Below are 24,274 nucleotides of genomic sequence, written 5' to 3'. Positions count from 1 at the left end.
TTTGAAATGAAAACCTAGCAAAAAACATATAGGTCCAAATCTTCCAGAATTTCCCGGGAAAAAATTTAAGGGAAACCAGTAATAGATTATCCTGGATTTTAGAATAATTGGAGTTCAAAATTCATAAGCAAATATCTTTACTTGCAATGAGATAATGATTAAATTACAAGTATGTCTCATTTCTCTAAAGTTACCGTCTTGCATTCTCAGAATCTCACTGGGAAGAATCCTTCCTTGGGCTTGATTTTCAAATACAGACTTACATTTTGCGAATAAGAAGTCTGAAAGCTATTTTGTGTGCTACAGGTATGAGGACAATGAAGTGGAGGGAGGTCGGAGGGGGGCCACTTATTGGCAGCTCCCAAGAAAAAGGTGCTGTGAGGTGAGAGCTCATTTATTCCTCTCAACAGCCTTGCTCCCATCTTACTCACAAGGAAACTGAAGATCAGAGAACTTCAGTTATTTGCCCAAAGTCACACGGCTTGTAAATACAAGGCAACTGAGAGAAAATCAAAACAAAAATTTTAAAAAACGCTTCTTCTCTTTGAGTGAGATCAATCTGACCCAGATCCCATGCTTTTCTCCTTACGTTAATTACACTGTGTCCCTTCGGGGCCATAAGAGAGGTGGCTCGAGGTCCTCCAGACCAGGTCCCCCAGGTCATTAGCATGAACTTGAGATGCAGCCCGGGGTTCCCCCACCACTCCACACCAAATACACTTACGTTCACTTAAAATGATGCTGGCAAGGGAAGTACTCTGACCCACATTGCTGTTTGGATTCTGTTCTCCGGGCATGAGACAGAAGACCAGCTTCTCTTTTGTCCCCTTTGGCACATCAGGGAATAATCTTAATGTCAGGGTACGAAACGGTCTTGATTAGGATGAATTCTGCTCCTTAGGAAGCAGAGCATTACAGCATCACAGCTTCTTTGATTTGAAATTTAATAATAACAAACGATTCTTACAGCTAGAAAACTGGATATAAACATGTACCTCTTGTAAATCTAAAAACTAGACTCACGCCACAGAAGAGTGAACAGATCGAACAAGTTGGGTGTAACTGTTTTCCAAGCACTGGGTCTGGGATGTCAGCCATCACGAAAATTTCTCCTGGGATTAGGTACTCAATACAATGCCTCTACAGGATTACCTCATTATAAATCACCATATCCCATCTATTTTTACGGAGGGGTGGGGGGGGGGAGAACCCTGTACCATTAAGACGAGGATGAAAATTTCATCATAAAACCCTGCCTTCACCCAATCGCCAGTTTATTAAGAATTCTTTTGCTCTTAAAGGTGAATAAAAGCACCTTTCCTTTTAACACTGCTTTCAAAAGTCTCTTTAAGGTGACAGGGTTATGCGAAAAAGAGAGAAGAGCCTTTCTTCAATCTATGCATAGATTAAATTTTCAGACTCATCAAAGTTGTTAAAATTAAAATGGACTATCAGGAAATAGAATGCTATTATAAATAGTACTGACTGTAAAATGTTCATCTATTTAATCAGGAGAACATTTTTCCTCTTTGTCTTTGCCCTGCCAGCCCTGTTTTTGAATGGGAGGCTAGTTCAAGGAGATGTCTCTGTGTCTGCAACTAACTGAAAACTGCAATCAGAGTACAATTCTGGGACCAGGTTTATTCATTCATTCAACGCTCATTTACTGAGCATATACTTGACTCAAAAATCAGGAAGAAAACTACTTGTACTGGACCAGATACATTGAAAATAAACTGCAGTCTGCATACAGTACCATTCAGTCAAAATATAATGCCCTGGTCTTTTTTTTTTCCCCCAAGGAGGATGGTTATGTTGAAACCTAATGTTTTTATGAATGCTTTTAAAAAAGTAAAGGTCCCCAAAAGAAACATATTAAAAAATACGGCACAATTTCACTAAAAAAAAAAAAAAATATATATATATGTATATATATATATACATATATATGTATATACGTATATGTATATGCATATATATATACATATATACGTATATGTATATATATATATGTGTATATATAGTCACCTTCATATAATCATAGAGCTCAAAGGGATTCCAAGAACAGTGAAGTAGACTCTATCTCCAGCCAAGATTATACCAAAATTGTCCTAAACGTGTAAACTCTAACTAAAAACCCCCCCCCAAAACAGCAAGGAATTGTAACAGCCAAGCATTCATTTGAAAGAACATCAAGTCAGGGGCACCTGGGAGGCTCAGTTGGTTGAGTGTCCAACTCCAGCTCAGGTCATGATCTCCCAGTTTGGGGGTTCAAGCCCTGCATTGGGCTCTGTGCTGACAGTAAGAACCTGCTTGGGATTCTCGCTCTTTTCCTCCCTCTCTGCCCTTTCCCCACTCATGCTTTCTCTCTCTCTCAAAATAAATAAACTTTAAGTAAATAAATAAATAACAGAACAGCAAGTCCAAACTGACTTTCCTAATCTGAATTCTGAGCAGAGGAGCAAATCTGCCGTGCCCATCATTTATAGGTCAGGCATTGTTTTTTTTTCAGGCGGGGAAAGAAATTTGTGGCCTGAAACTACATGTATTTCAAAGGAGTTACTTAGTGCAAGCCTTCTGTTTGTGAAAAAGATCGATTCATCCTACATCCACATTATATTATGCCTCTAATTGCTTCATTCATCTGCGTGCTCTTCATCTAAGAGCCCAGCACATGGGCATTCTGGGAAATCCCTGAGCTTTGTCCCTTGCACACTCCAACCTACCCCATCCCCCTTCAGCCCCAAAGAGCTTTTAATCTGACTGGTTAATTCTGGGGGGGGGGGGGGGGGGGACACTTCCTAGAGGGGTGGGTCCATTATTTTTCTTTTTGAAGAAACAGTTATATGAATTTCAGTAACACTTTGAGGATCACGTTGTTTTCCTTCTATTATGTTGCAATCAAATTAAGGTTAGTGCGTTTTTTTGTGGAAAAGTGTAAAATGGTATCTCAAGGTGGCTGGACCACAAGTCATGTGTGTGTGTGTGTGTGTGTGTATTACATATATCATTTGATACTATTCTCTGGGTCGTTCTCTTGTGGGGTGGTCTAGGTTTCAAGGTCTAGAACTCCCGTGTGGTCGGGGCAGAAAGAGGGTAGAGGCCTCCACCCACCTTGGCTCCAATTCTGACCATCTTTGGGGGACAAACGCTGTGCTCCAGGCCTGCTCACCATAGACCTCGCCAACGCTGAAATCTGCACCCACGTTACTCAGGGACTTGAAAAAGTGGACGAGGTATGGTGCAAAACTTTCTTAGCCTCAGAGGGTCCTTCCGTGAACGAGAAAAAGGTATCCCTCTGGGCTTGCTCGTAACCAGCCCTTCGACTGGATGACCTGGTGCGGGCACAGCTTGAGATCCTCTGAAGGTGGGTCTGGTGTGGTCCAAGGCATTCCCGGATCCTGTGGTGAAATACACCCTAAGACCACCTCTGTTTCTTTTTTAGTTTAATGTTTTATTTATTTTTGAAAACGAGAGAGAGAGAGAGAGGGAGAGAGGGATAGAGAGAGAGAGAGAGAGGGATAGAGAGAGAGAGAGAGAGAGAGAGATTGGGAGAAAGAGAGAGAGAGAGAGAGGGAGAGAGAGAGAAATGGAGACACGATCCAAAGCAGGCTCCGGGCCCCAAGCTGTCAGCACAGAGCCTGATGTGGGGCTCAAACCCACGGACCGCAAGATCATGACCTGAGCCGAAGTCAGACGCTGAGCCATCCGGGTGCCCCGGACCACCAGTTTCTGATGGTGACTTTCACACTGCTCTGAGGTGCCTCTGGGGCTTCCCAGGAAGTGCCTGAGGGGTCACTGCAAGGGGAAATCAGGGAAACACAAGCACTGGTCTCCATTCTCATCCCTCCCAGCAACTGTTTTCAGCTGCTCTTACCTGTTGAAGTTCATGTAAGATTTCTTTGGGAGAACGGATTCCACTTCGTTGTCAAAGACTAAAAACCACTATTTCTAGTTTATTTCATATGCACACACACGATCTACTTCAGGTCACTACTGCCTGGACTGCTCAGATGTAGAGGCCAGCAGGGGCATGTCTCTCCAGGGGCACGGGGGAGAGCTACTGCCCTTGGCCTGTTTGCCCGACAACACAGTTTCAGTATCACGTGACCCAAAAGGCAGGCACATCAACAGTCGAAGTTTCCTCTCCTGTGTACAGATGTTGCCGGTGACCAACCCTTCAGGGAACGTCCTCTCCTCTGAATAAGGTTACACGTTTCTCTCACACTCTTCCCTGTCTTCATCCGCGGCCCAACACCAAGGTTGAGACATTGACCCACCTGATAGGAAGTCATGGGAACAGTTGAGAACTGTAGTTCCTGGTTGTATCCAAGAAAGGGGAATGTCTTCTGGCTTGGGAGAGCCTACGACCGCGATATCAGCCTCGTGAAGCTGGAGAGAAACAGAAAAAACACCGCACGGGTTTTAACCTGTGGCAAAGACACAGGACTGGCGATGTGTGTCAATGGACTTCAACGCGATAGGGAACTGACACGCATGCGGAGGTCAGCGCCATGCCACTTAACAGGGACAGAATCGCTTCACTAAGGTACGAACGCAGCACAGATCGGCACAGGGCGTGACCATCATATCCTACAAAGCAAAGGGGGTAGAAGTTCTTCCGGGCAGTCCGTTCGGCGTGAACGCTGTGCGCAATGTCATCGTCCACGTTTTCAGCACTGACTGCAATAGCGAGAAAAATGATGGGGCCGAGAAAACCATTCAATGGAAGCAGAGACTGAAAGGTGCACGGTGGGGAGGGGGGGGGGCACGTAGGGAAGCCTCTTGGAAGATGTGGCCAGTTCGGGGGGACTGCTGGCCTGTACAACTGCACACTCAAAATTAGACCCATATGGAACTTTTACTGGATCTACGGGAGGGTTGTCAAGAGCTCAAGAAAGAATCTCATTTTCCTTGAGGCTCTGCTTAGTCTCCTGTCAAACTGCTCTTTGCTTTCTTTCTTTCCTTTTTTTTTTTTTTGAGAGAAAGGAAAGGAATTCGACTATTACTACAAAACACATTGATCATATCTGTCCCGTCCGATTTTGATAACACGGTGCTGGAGTGACTTGTCTGGTAGGAAGGGGACCCCTAGAAACAAGGGCAGCGACTAGCTCTGACCTCAACCAAAGAATGACCCCGTCCCCAACTAAACCGACGATCGCAAACTGGATTCCTAAGGAGGGCGCAAGGCCAGGGACAAATCTGAGACCCTGGTGGGGGAAAAGAACTATGGTTACACGTGTCAGCGATGTGGGCCGGTGTCATACCCATTTAAGAGACAAGGAAACGGAGGTTCTGAGGGTGTGAGCACCTCTCTGGTATGTCCTGTTTCCCCCAGAGGAGCCAGTCTTGGACACTCAATGGGGGAGAAAGAGGACGCTGCAGCCCTCTGCTCTCCCACGCCGCTTTCCTTCCTTCATTGCTCTTTCCACAGGCTTCCGTGCCCTGCAAAGGACTGCAGACTCTTTAGAATCAGCCGGAGGAGGTCGAGATGAAACACAGAAACTGCCCCGTTGCCACTCCCACCACCCAAAGTCCCCAGAAATGAACGTGTTTCCACATGCCCTCATCCATTCTCAGCATGGACAGGCTGATGGCTGCAAGGCTCGGGGAGCCACCCAGCCAGCAGCTCAGCCTAAAAGTCTGCAACACCGTTTGGGCAAGAGGCTGCCTCGGCTAACGTCTCTTAGAAATCTCGGGACGAGAGATGGCAGCGAGGGGAGGAAAATCCGTGACAGTCCTCCTTGGTTTGTGAAGGAGAAAGCCAGGATCTAGAAGAGCGCCAAGCTCCCTTGACAGAGGAGGGACACGGTAACAACTTAAATGGCATGTCTTTTCAAAGAGCCGATAAAGCCAACCCTTAAAAGGGACATCCCGGGAACATCGGAGCAATCTGATCGTGCCAATTGGGGAAAGGGGGTTAACAGTCACACAGGGCTCACTGCTCTTCAGTACGAACTTCATTGAGGTCCAGGAAGAAGCCTGCACTGAAATCGTGTCCAAGTAAAATGACCAAATTAATCACATTAAAAAGAAGAGAAGTCCCTACTAAAACAGCCATCATTTTCTTTTTTTTTTCTTTTTTTTTTTAATTTTTTTTTTTTTTTCAACGTTTATTTATTTTTGGGACAGAGAGAGACAGAGCATGAACGGGGGAGGGGCAGAGAGAGAGGGAGACACAGAATCGGAAACAGGCTCCAGGCTCTGAGCCATCAGCCCAGAGCCTGATGCGGGGCTCGAACTCACGGACCGCGAGATCGTGACCTGGCTGAAGTCGGACGCTTAACCGACTGCGCCACCCAGGCGCCCCCAGCCATCATTTTCTTATGCTGCGGGGACACAACACTGGGAAACAGAACGAACTCTAGTGTGTTAATGTCACATGTTCTCCGTAGATAGATCTGAATGAAAAGCAGCTAGATTCTTGGCTGATGTTACATTCAGGGGCAAAAAGTGTTCTTATGGAAAGGGGATTTTACTTGAATAAAAAAAATGCATTTCTTCATGTTCTTCTATCACTGCAGATACTCAACCACAGTAAAGCCCCCAGAGAAACTCAAATGCTTCATGCCTGTTGGAAATGACCAGCAGATAAGAAATGCCATTTTGCTACATTTTCATGCACCATAGCAGCAAAAACAGAACATGTTAAAACTTCCATAAAAAGGAAGTTAATATATACGGGCTGAAACGTTCGTTTTGGAAAAAGCCAAGGATCACGAGTCCCCTAAGAACACTTAGTTTCCTCCACGTGGTATCTTTGATACAACCTGTTCTTTTCATTACCTATAAATCTCACGAATCTCATGCCGACCCCTCCACTCCGTATTTAAATACGACGCCAAAGTGCGCTGTGCTAATAAGTAACTGGACGACAGTTACTCCCACAGAGAAAAGACAAAAATCTCCGCCATTAGTAATGATCACATTGGAGATGTTAATTCTTTCTGGAAAGGAAAACTGCTAGATGCTTAAATCAATACATAACCCACTGAGGACCAGCAAAGATTTTAATGAGCTAAAGAATTCAAGGAGAATTATCGTCTCGCTGGCTGTTTCCACTTTCCTCCTCCCAAATGGGAAAGACCCTCGCCAAAGCCTGGCTTGCAACTCTGCCTCTTAACAAAATATTGCTTTCTCTGCTGAGGTTTGACGTAGAAGCTGCTTACAGAGTCCTGCCCACTCCCCAGGCGGAAGACCAAATGTTCAAACAATAGTAAGACACAGATATGCTGACATTTAACGTGGAGTATGTGGGAGTCACGCAGAGTCGAGATATCACGAAAATTCTTTTTCTCTACGTCATTGATTTTTAAGAGCAGGAGGTAAGCATCAGAAAATGGAGAGAGGAGGACAGAGGACAGATATGATCTGCAAGGTTATAAGGGACATCATGATTTTGTATTTAGCAAAAAAAAAAAAAAATGTATTTTAAAATTCAAACTATAGAAATTACAGCCCCACCCTGTTGGCTAGAAGACATAATTTATCTTCCACTATTGATGTGTTCTGAGAGGGTACATGTGGGAATCTGAGGTATGAGGTATGTATATATATGGAAAGCTGGGATGTGTAAAAAAAAAAAAAAAAGTGGATAGGTTTTGATGAATCGTGATTTCCTGAGACCCATAAAAGCTGTTTCTATATTCTTCAAGTGATCAACACAGTTCAGAAAACAAAGTTCAAAAAAATAAAAATTAAAAAAAAAAAATCAATAGGTCCTTCCTCCAGCAAAGAGGTGCTTCTGAAGTTACAATTGCTTACGAGACTGAAGAAGGTCCAAGGTTCCTTGGCGAAAATATTCACTCACTAGCCATCTCTCAAGTGCTGCTTGGGGCAGACACTGACTGAGGTCACTGAGGACCCGAAAATAAAAATCCTGCCCACAAGATTTTACAACTAGGATCTACAAGATGGAGGGGAACAGGGCAAACCACTGGGATACGAAAAAGAAACAATTAAACATTTCATTTCTGCTTATGTTGTCCACACAGGCATGGGCTTCCCTGATCTGTTTTTGCACACGAGCTGGGCAGGTATCACACACAATACAGAGAGGGGTCTTGAGGGAAGGGTGGCTTGAACTTGTTCTTCCACTTTCGATGAACTGGGACACATTGTGGTTTGTGTGACCCTGGTTAAGTGGCTTGAGAGAGCAAATGTCCCACAGCACATTCTTTCCAGTGCTTTGTAATGAGAAGTGTCCGTGAAATTTCATGTGGCACAGAGACTCCTTGACTAGCTCATGGCAAAGTCCTAAAAAGACTTAGTGTTTTGTTTTGTTTTTTTTGAATTTTTTTTTTAACGTTTTATTTATTTTTGAGACAGAGAGAGACAGAGCATGAACGGGGGAGGGGCAGAGAGAGAGGGAGACACAGAATCGGAAACAGGCTCCAGGCTCTGAGCCATCAGCCCAGAGCCTGACGCGGGGCTCAAACTCACGGACCGCGAGATCGTGACCTGAGCTGAAGTCGGCCGCTTAACCGACTGAGCCACCCAGGTGCCCCTGTTTTGGTTTTTTTTTTTTTTTTTTGAGAGAAAGAGAGAGGTGCAAAGGAGAGGAAGAGAGAGAGAGAATCCCAGGCAGCCAAGCAGGCTCAACACACTGTGGGAGCCCGACATGGGGGCTTGATCCCACGACCCGGGGATCATGACCTGAGGTGAAATCAAAAGTCAGATGCTCAACTGACTGAGCCACCCAGGCACCTGAGGTCTCTTAAAAAATTTTCTTTAATGTTTGTTTATTTTTGAGAGAGCGAGAGAGAGAAACACATACAGGAGGAGAGGGACAGAGAGAGAGGGAAACAAAGAATCTGAAGCAGGCTCCAGGCTCCAAGCTGTCAGCATAGAGCCCGACGCAGGGCTTGAACCCACGAACCATGAGATCATGCCCCGAGCTGAAGGTGGATTCCCAACCAACTGAACCACCCAGGCGCCCCCCGAGGTATTTTTTTTTTTTTTTAAATGAGATGTCACTTTCTTCCTATAAATGTCAAATTCCCAACGTTGCTGACCTTCTCTTGCTACTGACAAGGAGTTGTCAGACTGGGCTACTTTGGTTGTGCTCACACCATCGGATGTGTTTTAGGGAGATTTTGCTGGATGCTGGGTTGAGAATGGGCCGGAGGGAGTGGGAGGGAGACATGTGAGAGGAGACATTTGGTAGGAAGCTGGATGCATAGACTCGGAACTCAGGATGGTCAGGGAGGAGGGGAGGTAGGCCGGGATTCGTCAGCATCAGACATGGGTAAACCCAGAAACGTGGGGATCTGGGAGAAACAGGGAGGGTGGGAAGGAAAGGGGCCTTGAGTACATTCCTGGGAGTGTTCATCTTCAATGGTGAGAGAAACGATGGTGACTGGTGTGGCCCAGAAGGTAGGAAGAATGGGGGAGTCATGTAGGCGCAGGGGAAAGGGCATGGTCGACAGGTCTGAATGATGCTCAGTGGCCAAACAAACTAAAAGCAAAAAAATCCATTTTTGGCAATTAGGAATCCATCAATGACATTCCTATAGAAATGGGCAGGAGCCTGGTAAACTCCTGCCTTTTGGGTCAAGTGTATTCCCTGCATACGGAGACTTCGTTAAGGCCGAGTGTTTCATGAGCACAGTCCCCGTTTATTCACAAGCTACTTTGACTTGGAACGTCTAACTCTTTATTTCAATGAACTGAGCATCTACGGTAGGATTCCGGCTTTGTACCTATGGGTCAATGTCCACATTTTCCCGAAATATTAAGCACAATGTCAGACAGAAACATTACAGCAACTGTAAGGACTCTAAAAATAAGAATGTCAAACCATTTTCATTCAGATATTGTAATACTTTGGTAAGGTAAGAGAATTTCCAGCAAGAGGTATTCTCCCCGCCTCCTTTCACAGACACCCAAGTGATCTCGTCCTGGAAGAATTCTCCTTTTGGAAACTGGGTATGTGTCTTTCTTCCACTCTCCTCTGATCAGGACAGATCATTGGCTTTTAACATCAAGACCTCTTGTATGCTTATTTCATAAATCTGAATGACTACAAGCTAAATGCACGGCCCGGGATTATGATTATAACACGTATCTACCAACTTCTCCCCCCACAGGATGATGAATGATCTTCCTTTTTCTATAGGCTTCTAGGTTCACCTCTTACTTCACCACTCCACATACTTCATGCTCAATGTATGGGAAAAGAACCTAGGAGACTCAGTTGTGTCCAGAATGACAGAGAAGACAGCAACTCCCTCTTCAAGTGCACGGGACGCGCACACGGGTTGTAACACGCGGTAAGAGGAAAGCACAACCTCGTAGCTAGCGATGGGTGAGCTTTGAATGACTTATCGAAAATAGTTCCCTTCCTCGTATTCTGGCAATAAAGTTAAAAAGGATGGCTAAAAAGGAGACACAGAGAGAGAGCTGCGTGTTTGTAGGTGGGGTGAGAGAAAACTTAATAGGACAAAGGCTCAGAACCGTGCGGCACGAAGAGGAGCGAATGCCCAAGTTACGGTTCCCAGAGTGACACTAAACCTACCAGGCTTCCCAGCGGCAGGACGGCCCTGACGTACGCTTACGTCGTCAACCCCGTACCTAACTAGCTACGGCCTGTTCAGGCTGATGCCAGTGGCTACAGTCGTGGGAGATTTGCCTTTTCATCTCCTGACACGTTTGTACTTTCCGCTTCGGAACCCCGGATGACACATCAGCACAGTTTTGCTTTCCACCTCCTCCAAGTAACTCTTCAGGCCTCGGTCACCACCTCTGAAAGGCGAAGGAGTCGCCCTCGACGGGAGGGGACCGAGGTGCAGCGGGAACACGGCTCGGCGGAGCCACGAGGCCTCGACTCCAGGGCAGACCCCGCTCCCGCTCGGTGCACAGGCTCCCACGCTGTGTTTTCAGGTATAACGTGAACGAGATCATGTGGGAAAAGGCTTTGAGAACTAGATCTTTACCCAAACGTAAGGTGCTTTATTTATTAGAGGGGGGGGTTAGGTTTAAAAGCTACCGACGAAAGTATCCTAATTCCTTAAATTACATTTTGGTTCCTCACGTAGCATTTACGCTGGGGGAGAAGGGGGACGAGGCGGAGCTTGGGTCTGGCCAGGTGCAGAAGGGCCAACAGGGATGACACGGGGTGGACTGGAGGTGCGGTCACCGGCCTGTTGTCCACGGGACACAGCGTGGAGCCCTTCTTCTGTGCCGTATCCAGTGCATGCTATGTATGACTAAGGCTCCCTGTACGTGACTCCTGGGACCGCGTGCCCCTCAGTTCCTCTGGATTCTCTCACAAATCCTTTCCTCGATCCTGCCGAATATAATCGGCCTGATTTGGGGACTCTCAAACAAAGGTCCCCCTCACCTCTTGTTTGGGTGGCAACGATCGGGAAGTAGCAAGGGTGAGAATGGGAGCTGACATCGAAAGGCATTTTCAGTCCACGAACATGGAGAAATCTGCCAAAGAGCGCTCAGGGGCCTACATGACTCGGGTCGCTTAGTCACACGTTCCTGAATAGCCTTGGTATTTGCTTGGCGCAAGATGTGTGGTGCCCTGGGATTGGGGACAGAAGCCCGTATCGGGTGGGGGAGAAGAGGGACGCATGTGGATGTGCAGTCCTGCGCGCCCACCCATGTGACCAGGGCGCCCACAGCGTCCCTGGAGGGCAGGTGACAAGCCCAGTGCCTCAGGGCCAGAATGGCACCCGGTCTCCCTCTGCTTCCTCTCCTAAATGATGTCTGTGGAGGGGCGCCTGGGTGGCTCAGTCGGTTAAGTCTCCGACTCTGGCTCAGGTCATGGTCTCGCGGTTCGTGAGTTCAAGCCCCACGTGGGGCTCTGTGCTGACAGCTCAGAGCCTGGAGCCTGCTTTGGATTCTGTGTCTCCCTCTCTCTGTCTGCTCCTTCCCCACTCACGCTCTGTCTCTCTCTCTCTGAAAAATGAATAAATATGAAAAAAATTTTTTAAAGGATGTCTATGGGATTCTAAACTGTTGGAATAAAACAATAGTGAACTCATGGCCAGTCTAACGTCTTGGGCCTTGGTCTCCCTGAAGTTCCCCATCTGAGCTGTCAGACACTTTTAGGTGTAAAAGATTAAACCTTAAAGGGACTTTTAAAGACTGGGTTTTGTGATTATCTGGAATAAGAGGCCACTCGGGACAGTGGCTCAAAATTCAGGCTGGGGGCGCCTGGGTGGCTCGGTCGGTTAAGCGTCTGACTTCGGCCCAGGCCGCGATCTCACAGCTTGTGGGTTCGAGCCCACGCCGACGGTGCGGAGCCTGCTTGGGATTCTCTCCCTCTCCCTCCGCCCCGCCACACACACTTTCTCTCTCTCCAAATAAATAAACTTAAAAAGAAAAATTAAGCTGTAGTGCCACCTCCCCCATTACAAAAAGTCTCAGCTTCCTCAGCCGTGATGTGGGGGGCATGGGGGTCCCACAGGCAGGGCACCTGCAGAATCACGGCGACAGCAAAGCCCTGCCCCCGGCTCACGGCACTCACGAACTCAACCGGCGTGAGCTGTCGTTACCGCCGTTTACCCCAGGTCCAGCTCAAGTGTAGCCTCTCCTGTGAATGTTACAAGCAGCCATTATCCTCACCAGACACCCTGGAGGCCAGGAGACAGTGGGGTGACATGCATAAAGCACGGGAAATAAAAAATCTGGGAACTGAGAGTTCTGCACCCGGCGACAAGGTAGTGCAACGAGGGAGAACAGGCAGGTGCATGTTAACAAAAGCTGGAGCACTTGATCGCTAGGCATGCCCTGCAAGACATGCAAGACTGAGTCCTCCAGGTAGAAACGATGGGACCCTTGACATTAACTCCAAGCCCTAGGAAGAAACGAGGATCTCCGGAAAAACCAGTGTTGCTGTATTTTTGGTTCGTAACGATTCTGTTTTATTTCCTGCAGGGCTTAAAAGCCGAATGCGTTAAAAATTAAGATACATTTTAAAAACCCAACCACGTAGCTCGCTAATCTCATCCAGTTTAAAAGCTAGGGTTTGGGGCGCCTGGGTGGCGCAGTCGGTTAAGCGTCCGACTTCAGCCAGGTCACGATCTCGCGGTCCGTGAGTTCGAGCCCCGCGTCGGGCTCTGGGCTGATGGCTCAGAGCCTGGAGCCTGTTTCCGATTCTGTGTCTCCCTCTCTCTCTGCCCCTCCCCTGTTCATGCTCTGTCTCTCTCTGTCCCAAAAATAAATAAACGTTGAAAAAAAAAAAAAATTTAAAAGCTAGGGTTTTCTTCCACTCTTTGGAAACAAGCGTTTTTGGTTTTGTTTTTTTTTTTTTTAAGATTTCATATGTACCATACAGAGTTATTCAGAATTTTCCAAACCACTTTTAAAAGCCTTTTATGAGCCATGCCACGCAGTGAATGTAAACTGGAAATGACTTTGTGATCGTTTAGCTTTGCTCAAAGAAATGACACACTTTGATCCTTCAAATGGGAAAACCTCGTATTTTTCCCTTCTTGTGTTAGTACTCGTTTGGAGGGTCTCCGTGCGCAGGAGGAGGAGAAATGAGATCCTCTGAGAAAAACAAAATAAAAACGGTTCTCTTATTTCTGGGTTCTTTCTTATACACACAGCTGGGATCGACCCCGATTTGTCACAGCTGGAGGCCATTTCACCCCCATCCTCCAGCTGTGTCTGACCACAAATTCAGGAGGCTCTCCCACTAGCAGTGTGAGTTAAGCGGGTGTGCACACACAGCCCCAGAGGGCCTGTCAACTTCGCTTCCCTGCAGAGGGGTACCACTCCAACTCATAAATACTAAATGCCGAACATCGTCTCGCTTCAAATTGCTTTTGGCATCAGGGTGAACTCCTCAGGGTGAGGGAGAGATAAGCCCGTTCTCGCTGGGTGGGGGGCTCCGTCCAGTCCCCACATCGGGGAGTCATTCCACTCCAGGGGCTTGGGAAGCTGAGTGTGGCGTCTAAGTCTGGGCGGAGGAAGGAGGGCGATTCCTTAGCCCTACCGAAAGACATCACGCCCAGTGCTTTGGCTTACTGACGTCTGATGCTCCATAGCACGCGGCTCATTTGGACAAATGCCCAGACATTCTTCCCCTCTCCCACATGCAAATGCATAACGTTGCAAAGCCCAGAAGGGACGCTTGAAACAAAGTGGGAAACTCATTCTTATTTTTCAGTGATGCGCTCTGGTGGGCACCAGCGATAAAGCTACAAAACACAGCAGTCGACTCCATTTTCCACAAAACTCTAAAAAGGCAAATCTCAATGCTTCACGCTCAGGCTCCACAGAGCTCTTACGCGTCGGCAGAATCTATTTCTATTTCGGTAACTCTGCGTAACCATGCCTCGACATTGTAGGAAGGAACAGTATTCCTGTAAGAAGTAATTAATAAACGAGGAACCCCCACCAAAGATAACTTGAAGCAGAGTGGCTTCCGAGTAACGCAGAATTCACGGGAAGGAAGAGGTCCACAGCCATGGAGCAAAGGCTGTTACATAACTCAAAGTTGAGACTATTCCCAGTGAAGACTGGGGGTGAGCCCGGATAGGTCAAGACACTGTCTCTTAGTCTGGCTGTGGTTTCATCCCCTCCACCTTCATTTTTTTCTTTTCCTAATGTTTACTTTTTGAGAGAGAGAGAGACAGAGAGTGAGCAGGGGAAGGCAAAGAGAGAGGGAGACACAGAAGCCAGCTCTGAGCCATCAGGAGAGAGCCCGACGCGGGGCTCGAACTCACGAGCCTTCGAGCTGTGAGATCACGACCTGAGGCGAAGTCAGCCGCCCAACCGACTGAGCCCCCCAGGCGCCCCTCATCCCCTCCACCTTCAAATGTTGCCGGGAGGCTCCACAGAGCGACTCCCTCCTGCCAGCCATACGCTGGAAGCACATCTACTGGGCTTCCACTGAGGGACCTAGATGCCACTATTTTATTAGCTTATCTCCTTATGATTTAACTGACCCAGCGGCCTTTCCACATTGTGAAACTTGCCAGTGTGTTTCCTGACTCACCTTTAACAGTAGCCAAACCACTAATGTGGATGTTCATAGGTGCCAAGTTCTGTCCTAAGCCAACGTATATGACCGAATTTCCCCAGCGGGTAGGGGGAATTATAATTCCCATTCTACACATGAAGACACAAGGCTCAGAAAAGTTAAGCAACAACTAAGGCGTGAACCCACAGCTGTTTGTCACCAAAGCCTATGTCCTACTGCTTATCCAGAACACAAATGTTGTGTCTGATTCTAAACCCTCAAAGGTAGTCCCTGCTGGTCATGGTAGGATTGGTTGTAGGTAATCCCCACCTTGAAAGGCTACGGAGTGTAGGAGGGGGGAGACAGGATTCTTATGTTTCACGGTTACCTCCTGATCCCCAAACCTCTCAGGATGGAAAGCCCCAACCAGACAGCCAATGGGGGTGGGGGGAGTGTCTCGTTCCGTGTGAGGTACAAACAAGCCTAGAAGAAATGCTTTGCAAAGATGACTTCCTTCCACCGAATGGCCATAATCCTTTGCTTCCCCTTTTCTTTCTGCAACACTTGTCATTGCTGATAAGGAGAATCTGAAAGCAGTGTAATCTTACATTGGACCAGTTATTCGCTCCTAATAAAATTAGAAAACAAAGATTCCAATCTGTTGTTATATCTTCAACGTTTTTCACAGTGAAGGTTTTCTTTTTTTTTTTCTTTTTTTTTTTTCCAACGTTTATTTATTTTGGGGACAGAGAGAGACAGAGCATGAACGGGGGAGGGGCAGAGAGAGAGGGAGACACAGAATCGGAAACAGGCTCCAGGCTCTGAGCCATCAGCCCAGAGCCCGACGCGGGGCTCGAACTCACGGACCGCGAGATCGTGACCTGGCTGAAGTCGGACGCTTAACCGACTGCGCCACCCAGGCGCCCCAAACAGTGAAGGTTTTCTAAGGCGCAGCAAGGGTAGACAGACCCTGTCCCGGGCAGGTGCCCCCAGGATGCCAACCCGTGCCAGGATGCCCTCGGTACCTCATGAGCTGCTACCACTGTGGTCTGCTGACGCCTGCTGACCCTCAGCAACAAGGCCCAGCAATGGCCTGTGTTTTAGAAATAAAATATAGGAAGAGGGAAAAGTCAAATGTCGGGCAGAAGCATGGAGGCGTATCAGCGGGGAGGTAGCTGGTATTGAAGTGCTGGCTGCTGGCATGAAAAATGGAAAGGTAAAGGCTCTACCTCCTGGTGGGACAGGAAGTACGCCAGGTAGAGGGGGGCCAAATTCCAGAGACCAAATGCATTTCGCAGACAAAGAGTATGAGGAGCCTTGAAAATTCCTTTCCATATTTTTGGCTACAAAGATGAAGCAATCGGGCGCCTGGGTGGCTCGGTCAGTTAAGCGCCCGACTTCGGCTCAGGTCATGATCTCACAGTGAGTTCGAGCCCCGCGTCGGGCTCTGTGTAGAGCCTGGAGCCTGCGTGGATTCTGTGTCTCCCTCTCTCTCTGCCCGTCTCTCGCTTGCAGTCTGCCTCTCTCTCTCTCTCTCTCAAAAATAAACCTTAAAAAAACAAAAACAAAAACAGATGAAGCAATGAAGAGAAAGTCTACAGTCTCTATGATCCACGGTGGTGTGGTTACAAATGTTGAGGCCTCAGGAAACAGAATGTGTGTGCAACGTGAACTTTTAAGAGAACCTTCTTGGATATCTGACAACAGGAAAGTTACCCAATTTCTAGAATCTCTAGAGAGTAAAGCCACTTAGTCGTTCTCAAAGTTAAAATGAGATTTATCCCAAAGAAGAGTCAAGGTGATTTATTTCCATAATAAAAAAAAAGTACTTTGAAAGATGTCTTTGTTTTACAAAAATACAGATACAACTAGCAAAGTCTCTGTGACAGCTGTGAAAACATTCAGTTGCCAGTGAAGGTATTTTCCTCTTTTTCACCACAGCTGTTCAGTTCAGAGCAGGGTTTGTTTTCCTCTTTCACTAAGCTTCCAGATCAAAAATTCTAGGCTCTGCGTTGCACAACCTTGCCCTTGAATTTTCTTGAATAGGCTGCCACCGTGTGGGGACCACTAAAAAGGCACGTGGGTTGGAGCTCAACGGCAAGACGTTCCCGAGCTGTCTTAAAATATATTAGATCCACCTGCCACTCAAATATACCCTTCTAGGTGGAGACACCTGCCTTCCCTGGGCAGCACCACAACCTGCTCCTTTCTGTTCTCCTGCGGCAACACGAGGAACATGTGTTTTTGATGTTGTTCAGCGGTACTTTATTGTACCTAATACGCTTAAAAAAAAAAAAAGTTTATTTTTGAGGGGGGGGGGGGTAGGGGTGGAGAGAGAGGGAGAGAGAGAATCCCAAGCAGGCTCTGAGCTGTCGGCACAAGAGCCTAACGTGGGGCTCGATCTAACGAACTGTGAGATCGCGGCTTGAACTGAAACCAAGAGTTGGACGCTTGACCGGCTTAGCCATCCAGGCGCCCCTGTACTTAATACGCTTTTTTTTTTTTCTATTTAAAAAAAAATTTTTTTTTTAATGTTTTATTATTTTTGAGACAGAGAGAGACAGAGCATGAACAGGGGAGGGCTACAGAGAGGGAGACACAGAATCTGAAAACAGGCTCCAGGCTCTGAGCCGTCAGCCCAGAGCCCGACGCGGGGCTCGAACTCACGGACCGTGAGATCATGACCCAAGCCGAAGTCGGACGCCCAACCGACTGAGCCACCCAGGCGCCCCAATACGCTTTTAATGTAACTTCGTTTTGCTTGAAATTTGTTAAATTCAGGGTCATATTTTGAAATTATGAACGTTATTAACCATTTCAGCCATGAAAATGTAAAAGAATGGTATAAGGTGGGCGCCTGGGTGTCTCAGTCGGTTTAGCATCCCACTCTTGATTCCAAGCGCAGGTCACGATCTCATAGTTTGGGAGATGGAACCCCACATGGGGCTCTGTGCTGACAGCATGGAGCCTGCTTGGGATTCCCTCTCCCTGTCTTTGTTCTTCCCCTGCTTGAGCACAGGTGCGCTCTCTCAAAATAGATATTTTTTAAAGAAATTCATTTTTTAACTATGGGTGTGCTGGGTAGAAATGCAATTGGTTTTTTGCATGTTGATCTCATACCCAGAAACCCAAGTGGACTCTTTTTCATTCTCATGTTTTCTTATAGATTCTTTTGGGCTTTTTATGTAGGTAATCCTACCATCTAGGATCTATGACAGTCTGGTGTCTTCCTTTCCAATCATTATAAATTCTTCCTTTCTTCATATCAAGGCACTGTCTAGTAATTCCCATATAGTGCTGAGGAGGAGTGCTGAGAACAGGCACCCTTATATCTTTCCTATTTCTAAAGGAACGTTTCTAATATCACCATTAAATCTATTTGCTCTAACTTTTCAGGTGTTTTATGGGGTTAAAGAATTCCTTTAACTTCCTAGACTAAAAGGTTTTTTTAGGAAAAAAATCATAATGGAGACTAGATTTTACCAAATGACTTTTCTGTATCTACTATGGCTACAGTATAGTTTTTAATCTGATAATATGGTAAATTATGTTCATAGATTTTAATGGATTTTTCTGATATTAAACTACGCTTGCAATCCTATGAGAACCCTAACCTGGTGTTGGATTCAGTTGCTAACATTTTGATGATGATTCTTTTAACTATGTTCACAGATGATATTGGCCCATACTTGTCCGTTAGCATCCTGTCCTTGTTTGGGCACTCATAAAATGGGTTAGGAAGGGTTTTTTTTTTTTTTCAACGTTTATTCATTTTTGGGACAGAGAGAGACAGAGCATGAACGGGGGAGGGGCAGAGAGAGAGGGAGACACAGAATCGGAAACAGGCTCCAGGCTCTGAGCCATCAGCCCAGAGCCTGACGAAGGGCTCGAACTCCCGGACCGCGAGATCGTGACCTGGCTGAAGTCGGACGCCTAACTGACTGTGCCACCCAGGCGCCCCAGGAAGTGTTCTTTTTTTACTCTATGTAAAAAAGATTATGATCTGTTCTTTGATGGCAGTAGAACTCATTTGTAACACGACTGATCGCCTGTTTTGTTTGCATGTTTGGTGGGTAGACTGATTCAATGTCTTTAATATATGTAAGTCTAACTGATTTAACTTAAATTCATTTTGTAAGCTACATTTAAAAAAAAAAAATTTTTTTAATGTTTATTTGTTTTTGAGAGAGAGAGAGAGACAGAGCGTGAGCGGCGGAGGGGCAGAGAGAGAGGGAGACACAGAATCCAAAGCAAGGCTCCAGGCCTTGAGCTGTCAGCACAGAGCCTGACGCGGGGCCCGAACTCATGAATCACGAGATCATGACCCAAGCTGAAGTCGGACGCTTAACCGACTGAGCCACCCAGGTGCCCCTGTAAGCTACATTTTTTAGAAGTTCTCATTTCATGCAAATTTTCAAATTTACCAGTATAAAATTGTTCATAGCTTCCTTTTTAGAAAATCATTTTTCTTCTGCGGTTATGTCCCTTTGTTTTCTAACATTGCTGGTGTTCTCTTTTTGTTTCCGTTATTTTGGCTAGTGGTGTTTCCATTTTACTAGACTCTTCCGAGGACTGACTTTTGGCTCAGCTGGTAACCTCTCACATACATTGCTTTTCTATTTCATTAACTTTTGCTCTTCATTGTTTTCATCCTTGGAGATTTTCTGTTCTTTCTCTAGCTTCTTATGCTAAATGCTTATGCCATACATTTCTAGTTCTTTCCCTTTCCTGGTATAAGTATTTAAAATTCTGTTTCCCACACGAAAGATGCTTACCTTGCTTTGAAGCTGAGGTGTTTTCCACTGGGAGCTCATTGTCATGGACCCTCTTCTCTGGAACAGGCATTGCAGGGCGGCTTCCAAAGACCCATGGGCTCCTATTACCAAGACCTTTTTTCCATCCAAGTTGATACCTACCCACCAAATGGAAATCCAGTATTATAATCAAAACTTCAGAGTCCTCCTCCCATGCAGCTTTAGTGGAAGGAAAAAGGACCTTTTAAAACTTGAGCATCTCCGTCAAGCTGCAGCCTACAATGCTTATCAGTCATAATTTACTCTTTGTGAATTTTATGGTAGAGTGACAGAGAATCATCATCCTGATAAGTCACAGGATGGAAAAACAGGGTCTACATGGGTTACCTCAGCTTAATGGCTACTTGTCTTAAAGGTATATATCAAAAGTTAATCTTCTAATAGAACTTTGGTGTATCCTTTGGAGGGTTTTTTTTTTTTTTTAAATTGAAGTATAGTTGACACACAGTGTTATATTAGTTTTAGGTAAACAACATAGTGACGTGACTATATGTCATTCTACGCTCACCATTAAGTGTAGCAGCTATCTGTCACAATACACCGGTATTTCAATACCACTGACTATATTCCTATGCGGTTCCTTTTATTCCTGTGACTTATTCATTCCATAACTAGAAGCCTGTTCCTCCCACTCCCTTTCACTCATTTTGCCCTCTCCGACCCATGGCAGCTACCAGTTTGTTCTGTGTCTATGGGTCTGCTGCTTTTTTTGTTTTGTTTTTTTTAAATACCACAAATAAGTGAAGTCATATGATATTTGTCTTTCTCTGACTTACTTCATTTAGCATAATACCCTCTAGGTCCATCCACGTCATCGCAAATGGCAAAATCTCATTCTTGTTTACAGTTGAGGAATATTCCGTTGCCTATGTATACCGTATCTTCTCTACCTACTCATCTATCAGTGAATACTTAGATTGCCTCCATATCTTGGCTACTGTCAATAATGTTGCAATAAATATAGGGGTGCATGTATCTTTGTGCATTAGCGTTTTCACTTTCTTTGGGTAAATACCCATATAGAATTACTAGATCATGTGGTACTTCTCTTAATTTTTTGAGGAACTGCCATATTGTTTTCGACAGTGGCGGTACCAATTTGTATTCCCACCAATAGTGCATGAGGGTTCCTTTTTCTCCACATCCTCACCAATACTTGTTATTTCTTTTGTTTTTGAGTCTAGCCATTTTGATTGGTGTGAGGTGATATCTCATTGTGGTTTTTATTAGCATTTCCCTGATGATCCATGAGATTGAGAACTTTTTCATGTGTCTGTTGGCCATCTGTATGCCTTCTTTGGAAAAATGTCTACTCCGACATTTTTAACGTTTTAATCAATTATTATTATTATTGGGTATTGAGTTGTATAAGTTCTTTATATATTTGGGATATTAAATATTTTGGAATTTTTGTTTGTTGCATGTTTGGATGTGGAGAAGGGACATCTTCCTCTTTTTTACTCAAGCTGGAATCAAGAAAAATTTAGTTAAATTTTTATATAGTCAGCTAGAGAGTCCTTAAGTATATGAAACACACAGTAATAATTTACTCATTAAATCTGATAACCAAGAAAAAGAAATTATTCGTCTCTACATTACTGACATAGAAAAGCAAGGTCAAGGGGAGAATGATGGAAATTGAATACTGATTACTGAAAAGAGATATTGCTCACTGATGAATCCCAATCACGGTTTCCATACCCTGAACTATACCTGACAGCTCCCTCGTTTAAATATTAAACAAAAGTCTTACTTAAGTCTATACACTGACAGATTTGAGAAGCTGACACTTGGAACAGTTTTCATTGTGGTTACTCTGACTGTTCCATGAGAGAAGCTGAACACCTGTTTACAAGTAGGCCGCCCATCTTGACCTTTCTCTTTAAAACTGTAATACAGTTAATCTTGTTAGAAAAATTTGTCACGCTCATTTATAGCTCCCAAAAGATGAGAAAAAGGGCTGACATTGAACATCACTTCGATGATTCAATTAAAATCTTCTGGAAACAAATGCTTATTAAAAAATCAAGTCAGTACCAATACGTAGGAAATAGTGGCATTTCTTTTTTTTTTTTAATTTTTTTTAACATTTATTTATTTTTGAGACAGAGAGAGACAGAGCACAAACGGGGGAGGGGCAGAGAGAGAGGGAGACACAGAATCGGAAGCAGGCTCCAGGCTCCGGGCCATCAGCCCAGAGCCTGACGCGGGGCTCGAACTCACGGACCGCGAGATCGTGACCTGGCTGAAGTCGGACGCTCAACCGACTGAGCCACCCAGGCACCCCAATAGTGGCATTTCTGAAGGAGCAACCATACCTGACTTTTCAAGAAGTTCAACTACAGCTCTGGCCACAGGTGAGACGTAACACTCGTGGGCGTCCCCGCGGACCAGCCTCCCCAGGTTTACATCTGTTACTCTGAATTTGAAAATAAGGGAAGTTGGAAGTCACAACTTGGTCAAAACTTACTGATCTGTAACTCACATGTATTAATCCCAAATAACATCCGAGTCAACGTTTCATAGACAGGCCATATTAAATCATTAAGTCGAAATAAAGAGTGGGCAGGAATAAAGACCACTGGCTTCTTAGCGCAGTCCCTCAGGAAACTCTGAAGTGGTCCCTGTGGGTTAGGGATGACCTTGGGAATTCTGGTTCTGCCTGGATCGCAGGACCACAGCATAAGGCCATGCAGGGCCTCGCTGTGCACAACTCCAGGGAGCTCTGTCCAATGCGCTACGTGGAATCTGCTCTAAAGTGTGCATACCAGGGTCATATAGTTGAGCCCACTTTCCCCCTGAAGAAATGTACACCTCGATCAATATTAAAATCCAGGACCAATCCCAGAACTCTGGGGTAAGGTAGCAAGACTTGGATTCACAATCCCCATTTAGCATCAGTATTTATCTCCTTGAGAAGTCAAGGGAAAAAATGAGTGACCAGGTACCTTCAATGGCTTTTGTGCTCTTCCTCATTCAACTCCAGGACTAGCTAGTCCGTACCTATCTAGCTGAAACCAACGGTCTCAATAAAGGCTCGTAACGAAAGAGACATTTAGAAAAGTTCCCATAATTCTCTTCTTTTTAAGGAAAGATTTGAAATGACACTTTGATATCTTTAGGTCCTGGATGTATTTGGATTGATTAGGGCTTCTTCTCCCTTCTAGTTAGTCTAATACAGGGTCAGAGATTCTCGGGACAGCTTTGCAACCTGTGTTTGGGTCTATCCTCAGACGGAGTGCCCACAGAGGCCGGAGTAACGGAAAAAGCCTGGGAGCCTCTCAATCCAGCTCCCTTAAGACAGCTGGATTGAGAACCTAACTTTTCATTCGCTTACAACTTTGTAACACTGAATATATTATGTTCTTTTTGGCCAGGGTACAAAACACTTCCTATTTCCACATAGGTAAATGAGCTTTTCATTCCCCAAGACTCAGAGTCCTGATGACCCACATGAATGGGCGGTATTCCTTGTCTCCTGAAGCTGATGTCACGCCAGGACATGAGTCAAAGACAAATATTAGGGCACCACCTACTTGTAGTTTTCCTCTGTAATTTCAAGTAAAACCTTGTGTTCTGAATAAAAGTGCTTGTGTTGCTTTTCTCAAATGATCTGGGGCTGAGAATATGGTACTGCTGATGACTCAGGACGCTGGGTTGTTTCTTTGGTCTGGCAGAATTATCAAGGAAAAGCTCATTAGAAGACAAGGCTGGCCAAGGACTCTGTAAGTCAGGCAGGAAATTACCAAATGAATATGATGGTGTTAAGGACATTATTTCCAGAATGGCACCCAAGCACTACAAAAGGACATGTGCATTTTCTAAAATCTGTAACTTTTTTTTTTTTAATGTTTGTTTATTTTTGAGAGAGAGAGAGAGAGAGAGAGAGAGAGAGAGAGAGCAGGGGAGGGACAGAGAGAGAGGGAGACACAGAATCAGAAGCAGGCTCCAGGCTCTGAGCTGTCAGCACAGAGCCCGATGCGAGGCTCAAACCCACGAACCGCGAGATCATGACCTGAGCTGAAGTCAGACACTTAACTGACTGAGCGGCCCAGGTGTCCCGAAAATGTGTAACTTTCTTATACGGAATTTAGAAAGCCCTCAAACCCCTGAAATAGTTAAAGGATTTCTTGCACCTCTTAATTACTGACATAGTTGAAACCGTGGAACTAAAAGAAAAAGAAAAATCTCAGTAGAAAAGCAGTAAGAGTTGATTGCTTTCTTTTCTATTTTCTCACCCATCCACATCCTTTTCTGGTTTCAAGGCATTGAGGACTTTGTTGCTAAATGAGTTCTCGGAGATCTGAAGGGCAAGGCCATGTACTCGGGTGTCTTCATTAATCTTCAAGATTTCATCTATAATCTACAGAGGAAAAAAAAAAAACCCTAAAATCAATTTTACGAAAATAAGAGCCAACAAAAGAACCGATTCATAAAAATGCATCTGTTGTAGTTCCTTTTTCAGTCCTTGTTGAAGACTTGATGTAAAGCAGAATGAATCACATCTAATTTCTCTTTCTACCATGTTTATAAAAGC

The 24,274-nt window shown here is 45.4% G+C and overlaps 1 protein-coding gene across 4 annotated transcripts in view; it reads right to left on the bottom strand.

Annotated features, from left to right (window-relative positions):
* MTHFD1L (methylenetetrahydrofolate dehydrogenase (NADP+ dependent) 1 like) overlaps positions 1-24,274 on the bottom strand; it is a 188,006-nt gene that overhangs the window by 152,178 nt on the left and 11,554 nt on the right. For all 4 annotated transcript variants that reach the window (XR_006717646.1, XM_045500021.1, XM_045500022.1 and 1 more), the window contains exons 5-8: positions 23,976-24,100; positions 22,056-22,156; positions 19,699-19,835; positions 4,281-4,392 (exon numbers count right to left, since the gene is read on the bottom strand). Coding sequence is in view for 3 of the 4 variants with exons in the window: in XM_045500021.1 (XP_045355977.1) it covers positions 4,281-4,392; positions 19,699-19,835; positions 22,056-22,156; positions 23,976-24,100 (475 nt within the window). In the remaining variant the exon portion in view is untranslated. The remainder of the gene's footprint in view (positions 1-4,280; positions 4,393-19,698; positions 19,836-22,055; positions 22,157-23,975; positions 24,101-24,274) is intronic.

The sequence above is a fragment of the Leopardus geoffroyi genome, chromosome B2 (assembly GCF_018350155.1).
Source record: "Leopardus geoffroyi isolate Oge1 chromosome B2, O.geoffroyi_Oge1_pat1.0, whole genome shotgun sequence".
NCBI lineage: Eukaryota > Metazoa > Chordata > Mammalia > Carnivora > Felidae > Leopardus > Leopardus geoffroyi.
The sequence above is the reverse complement of the archived record's forward strand: the minus strand, read 5'-3'. Positions and strand labels throughout refer to the sequence as shown.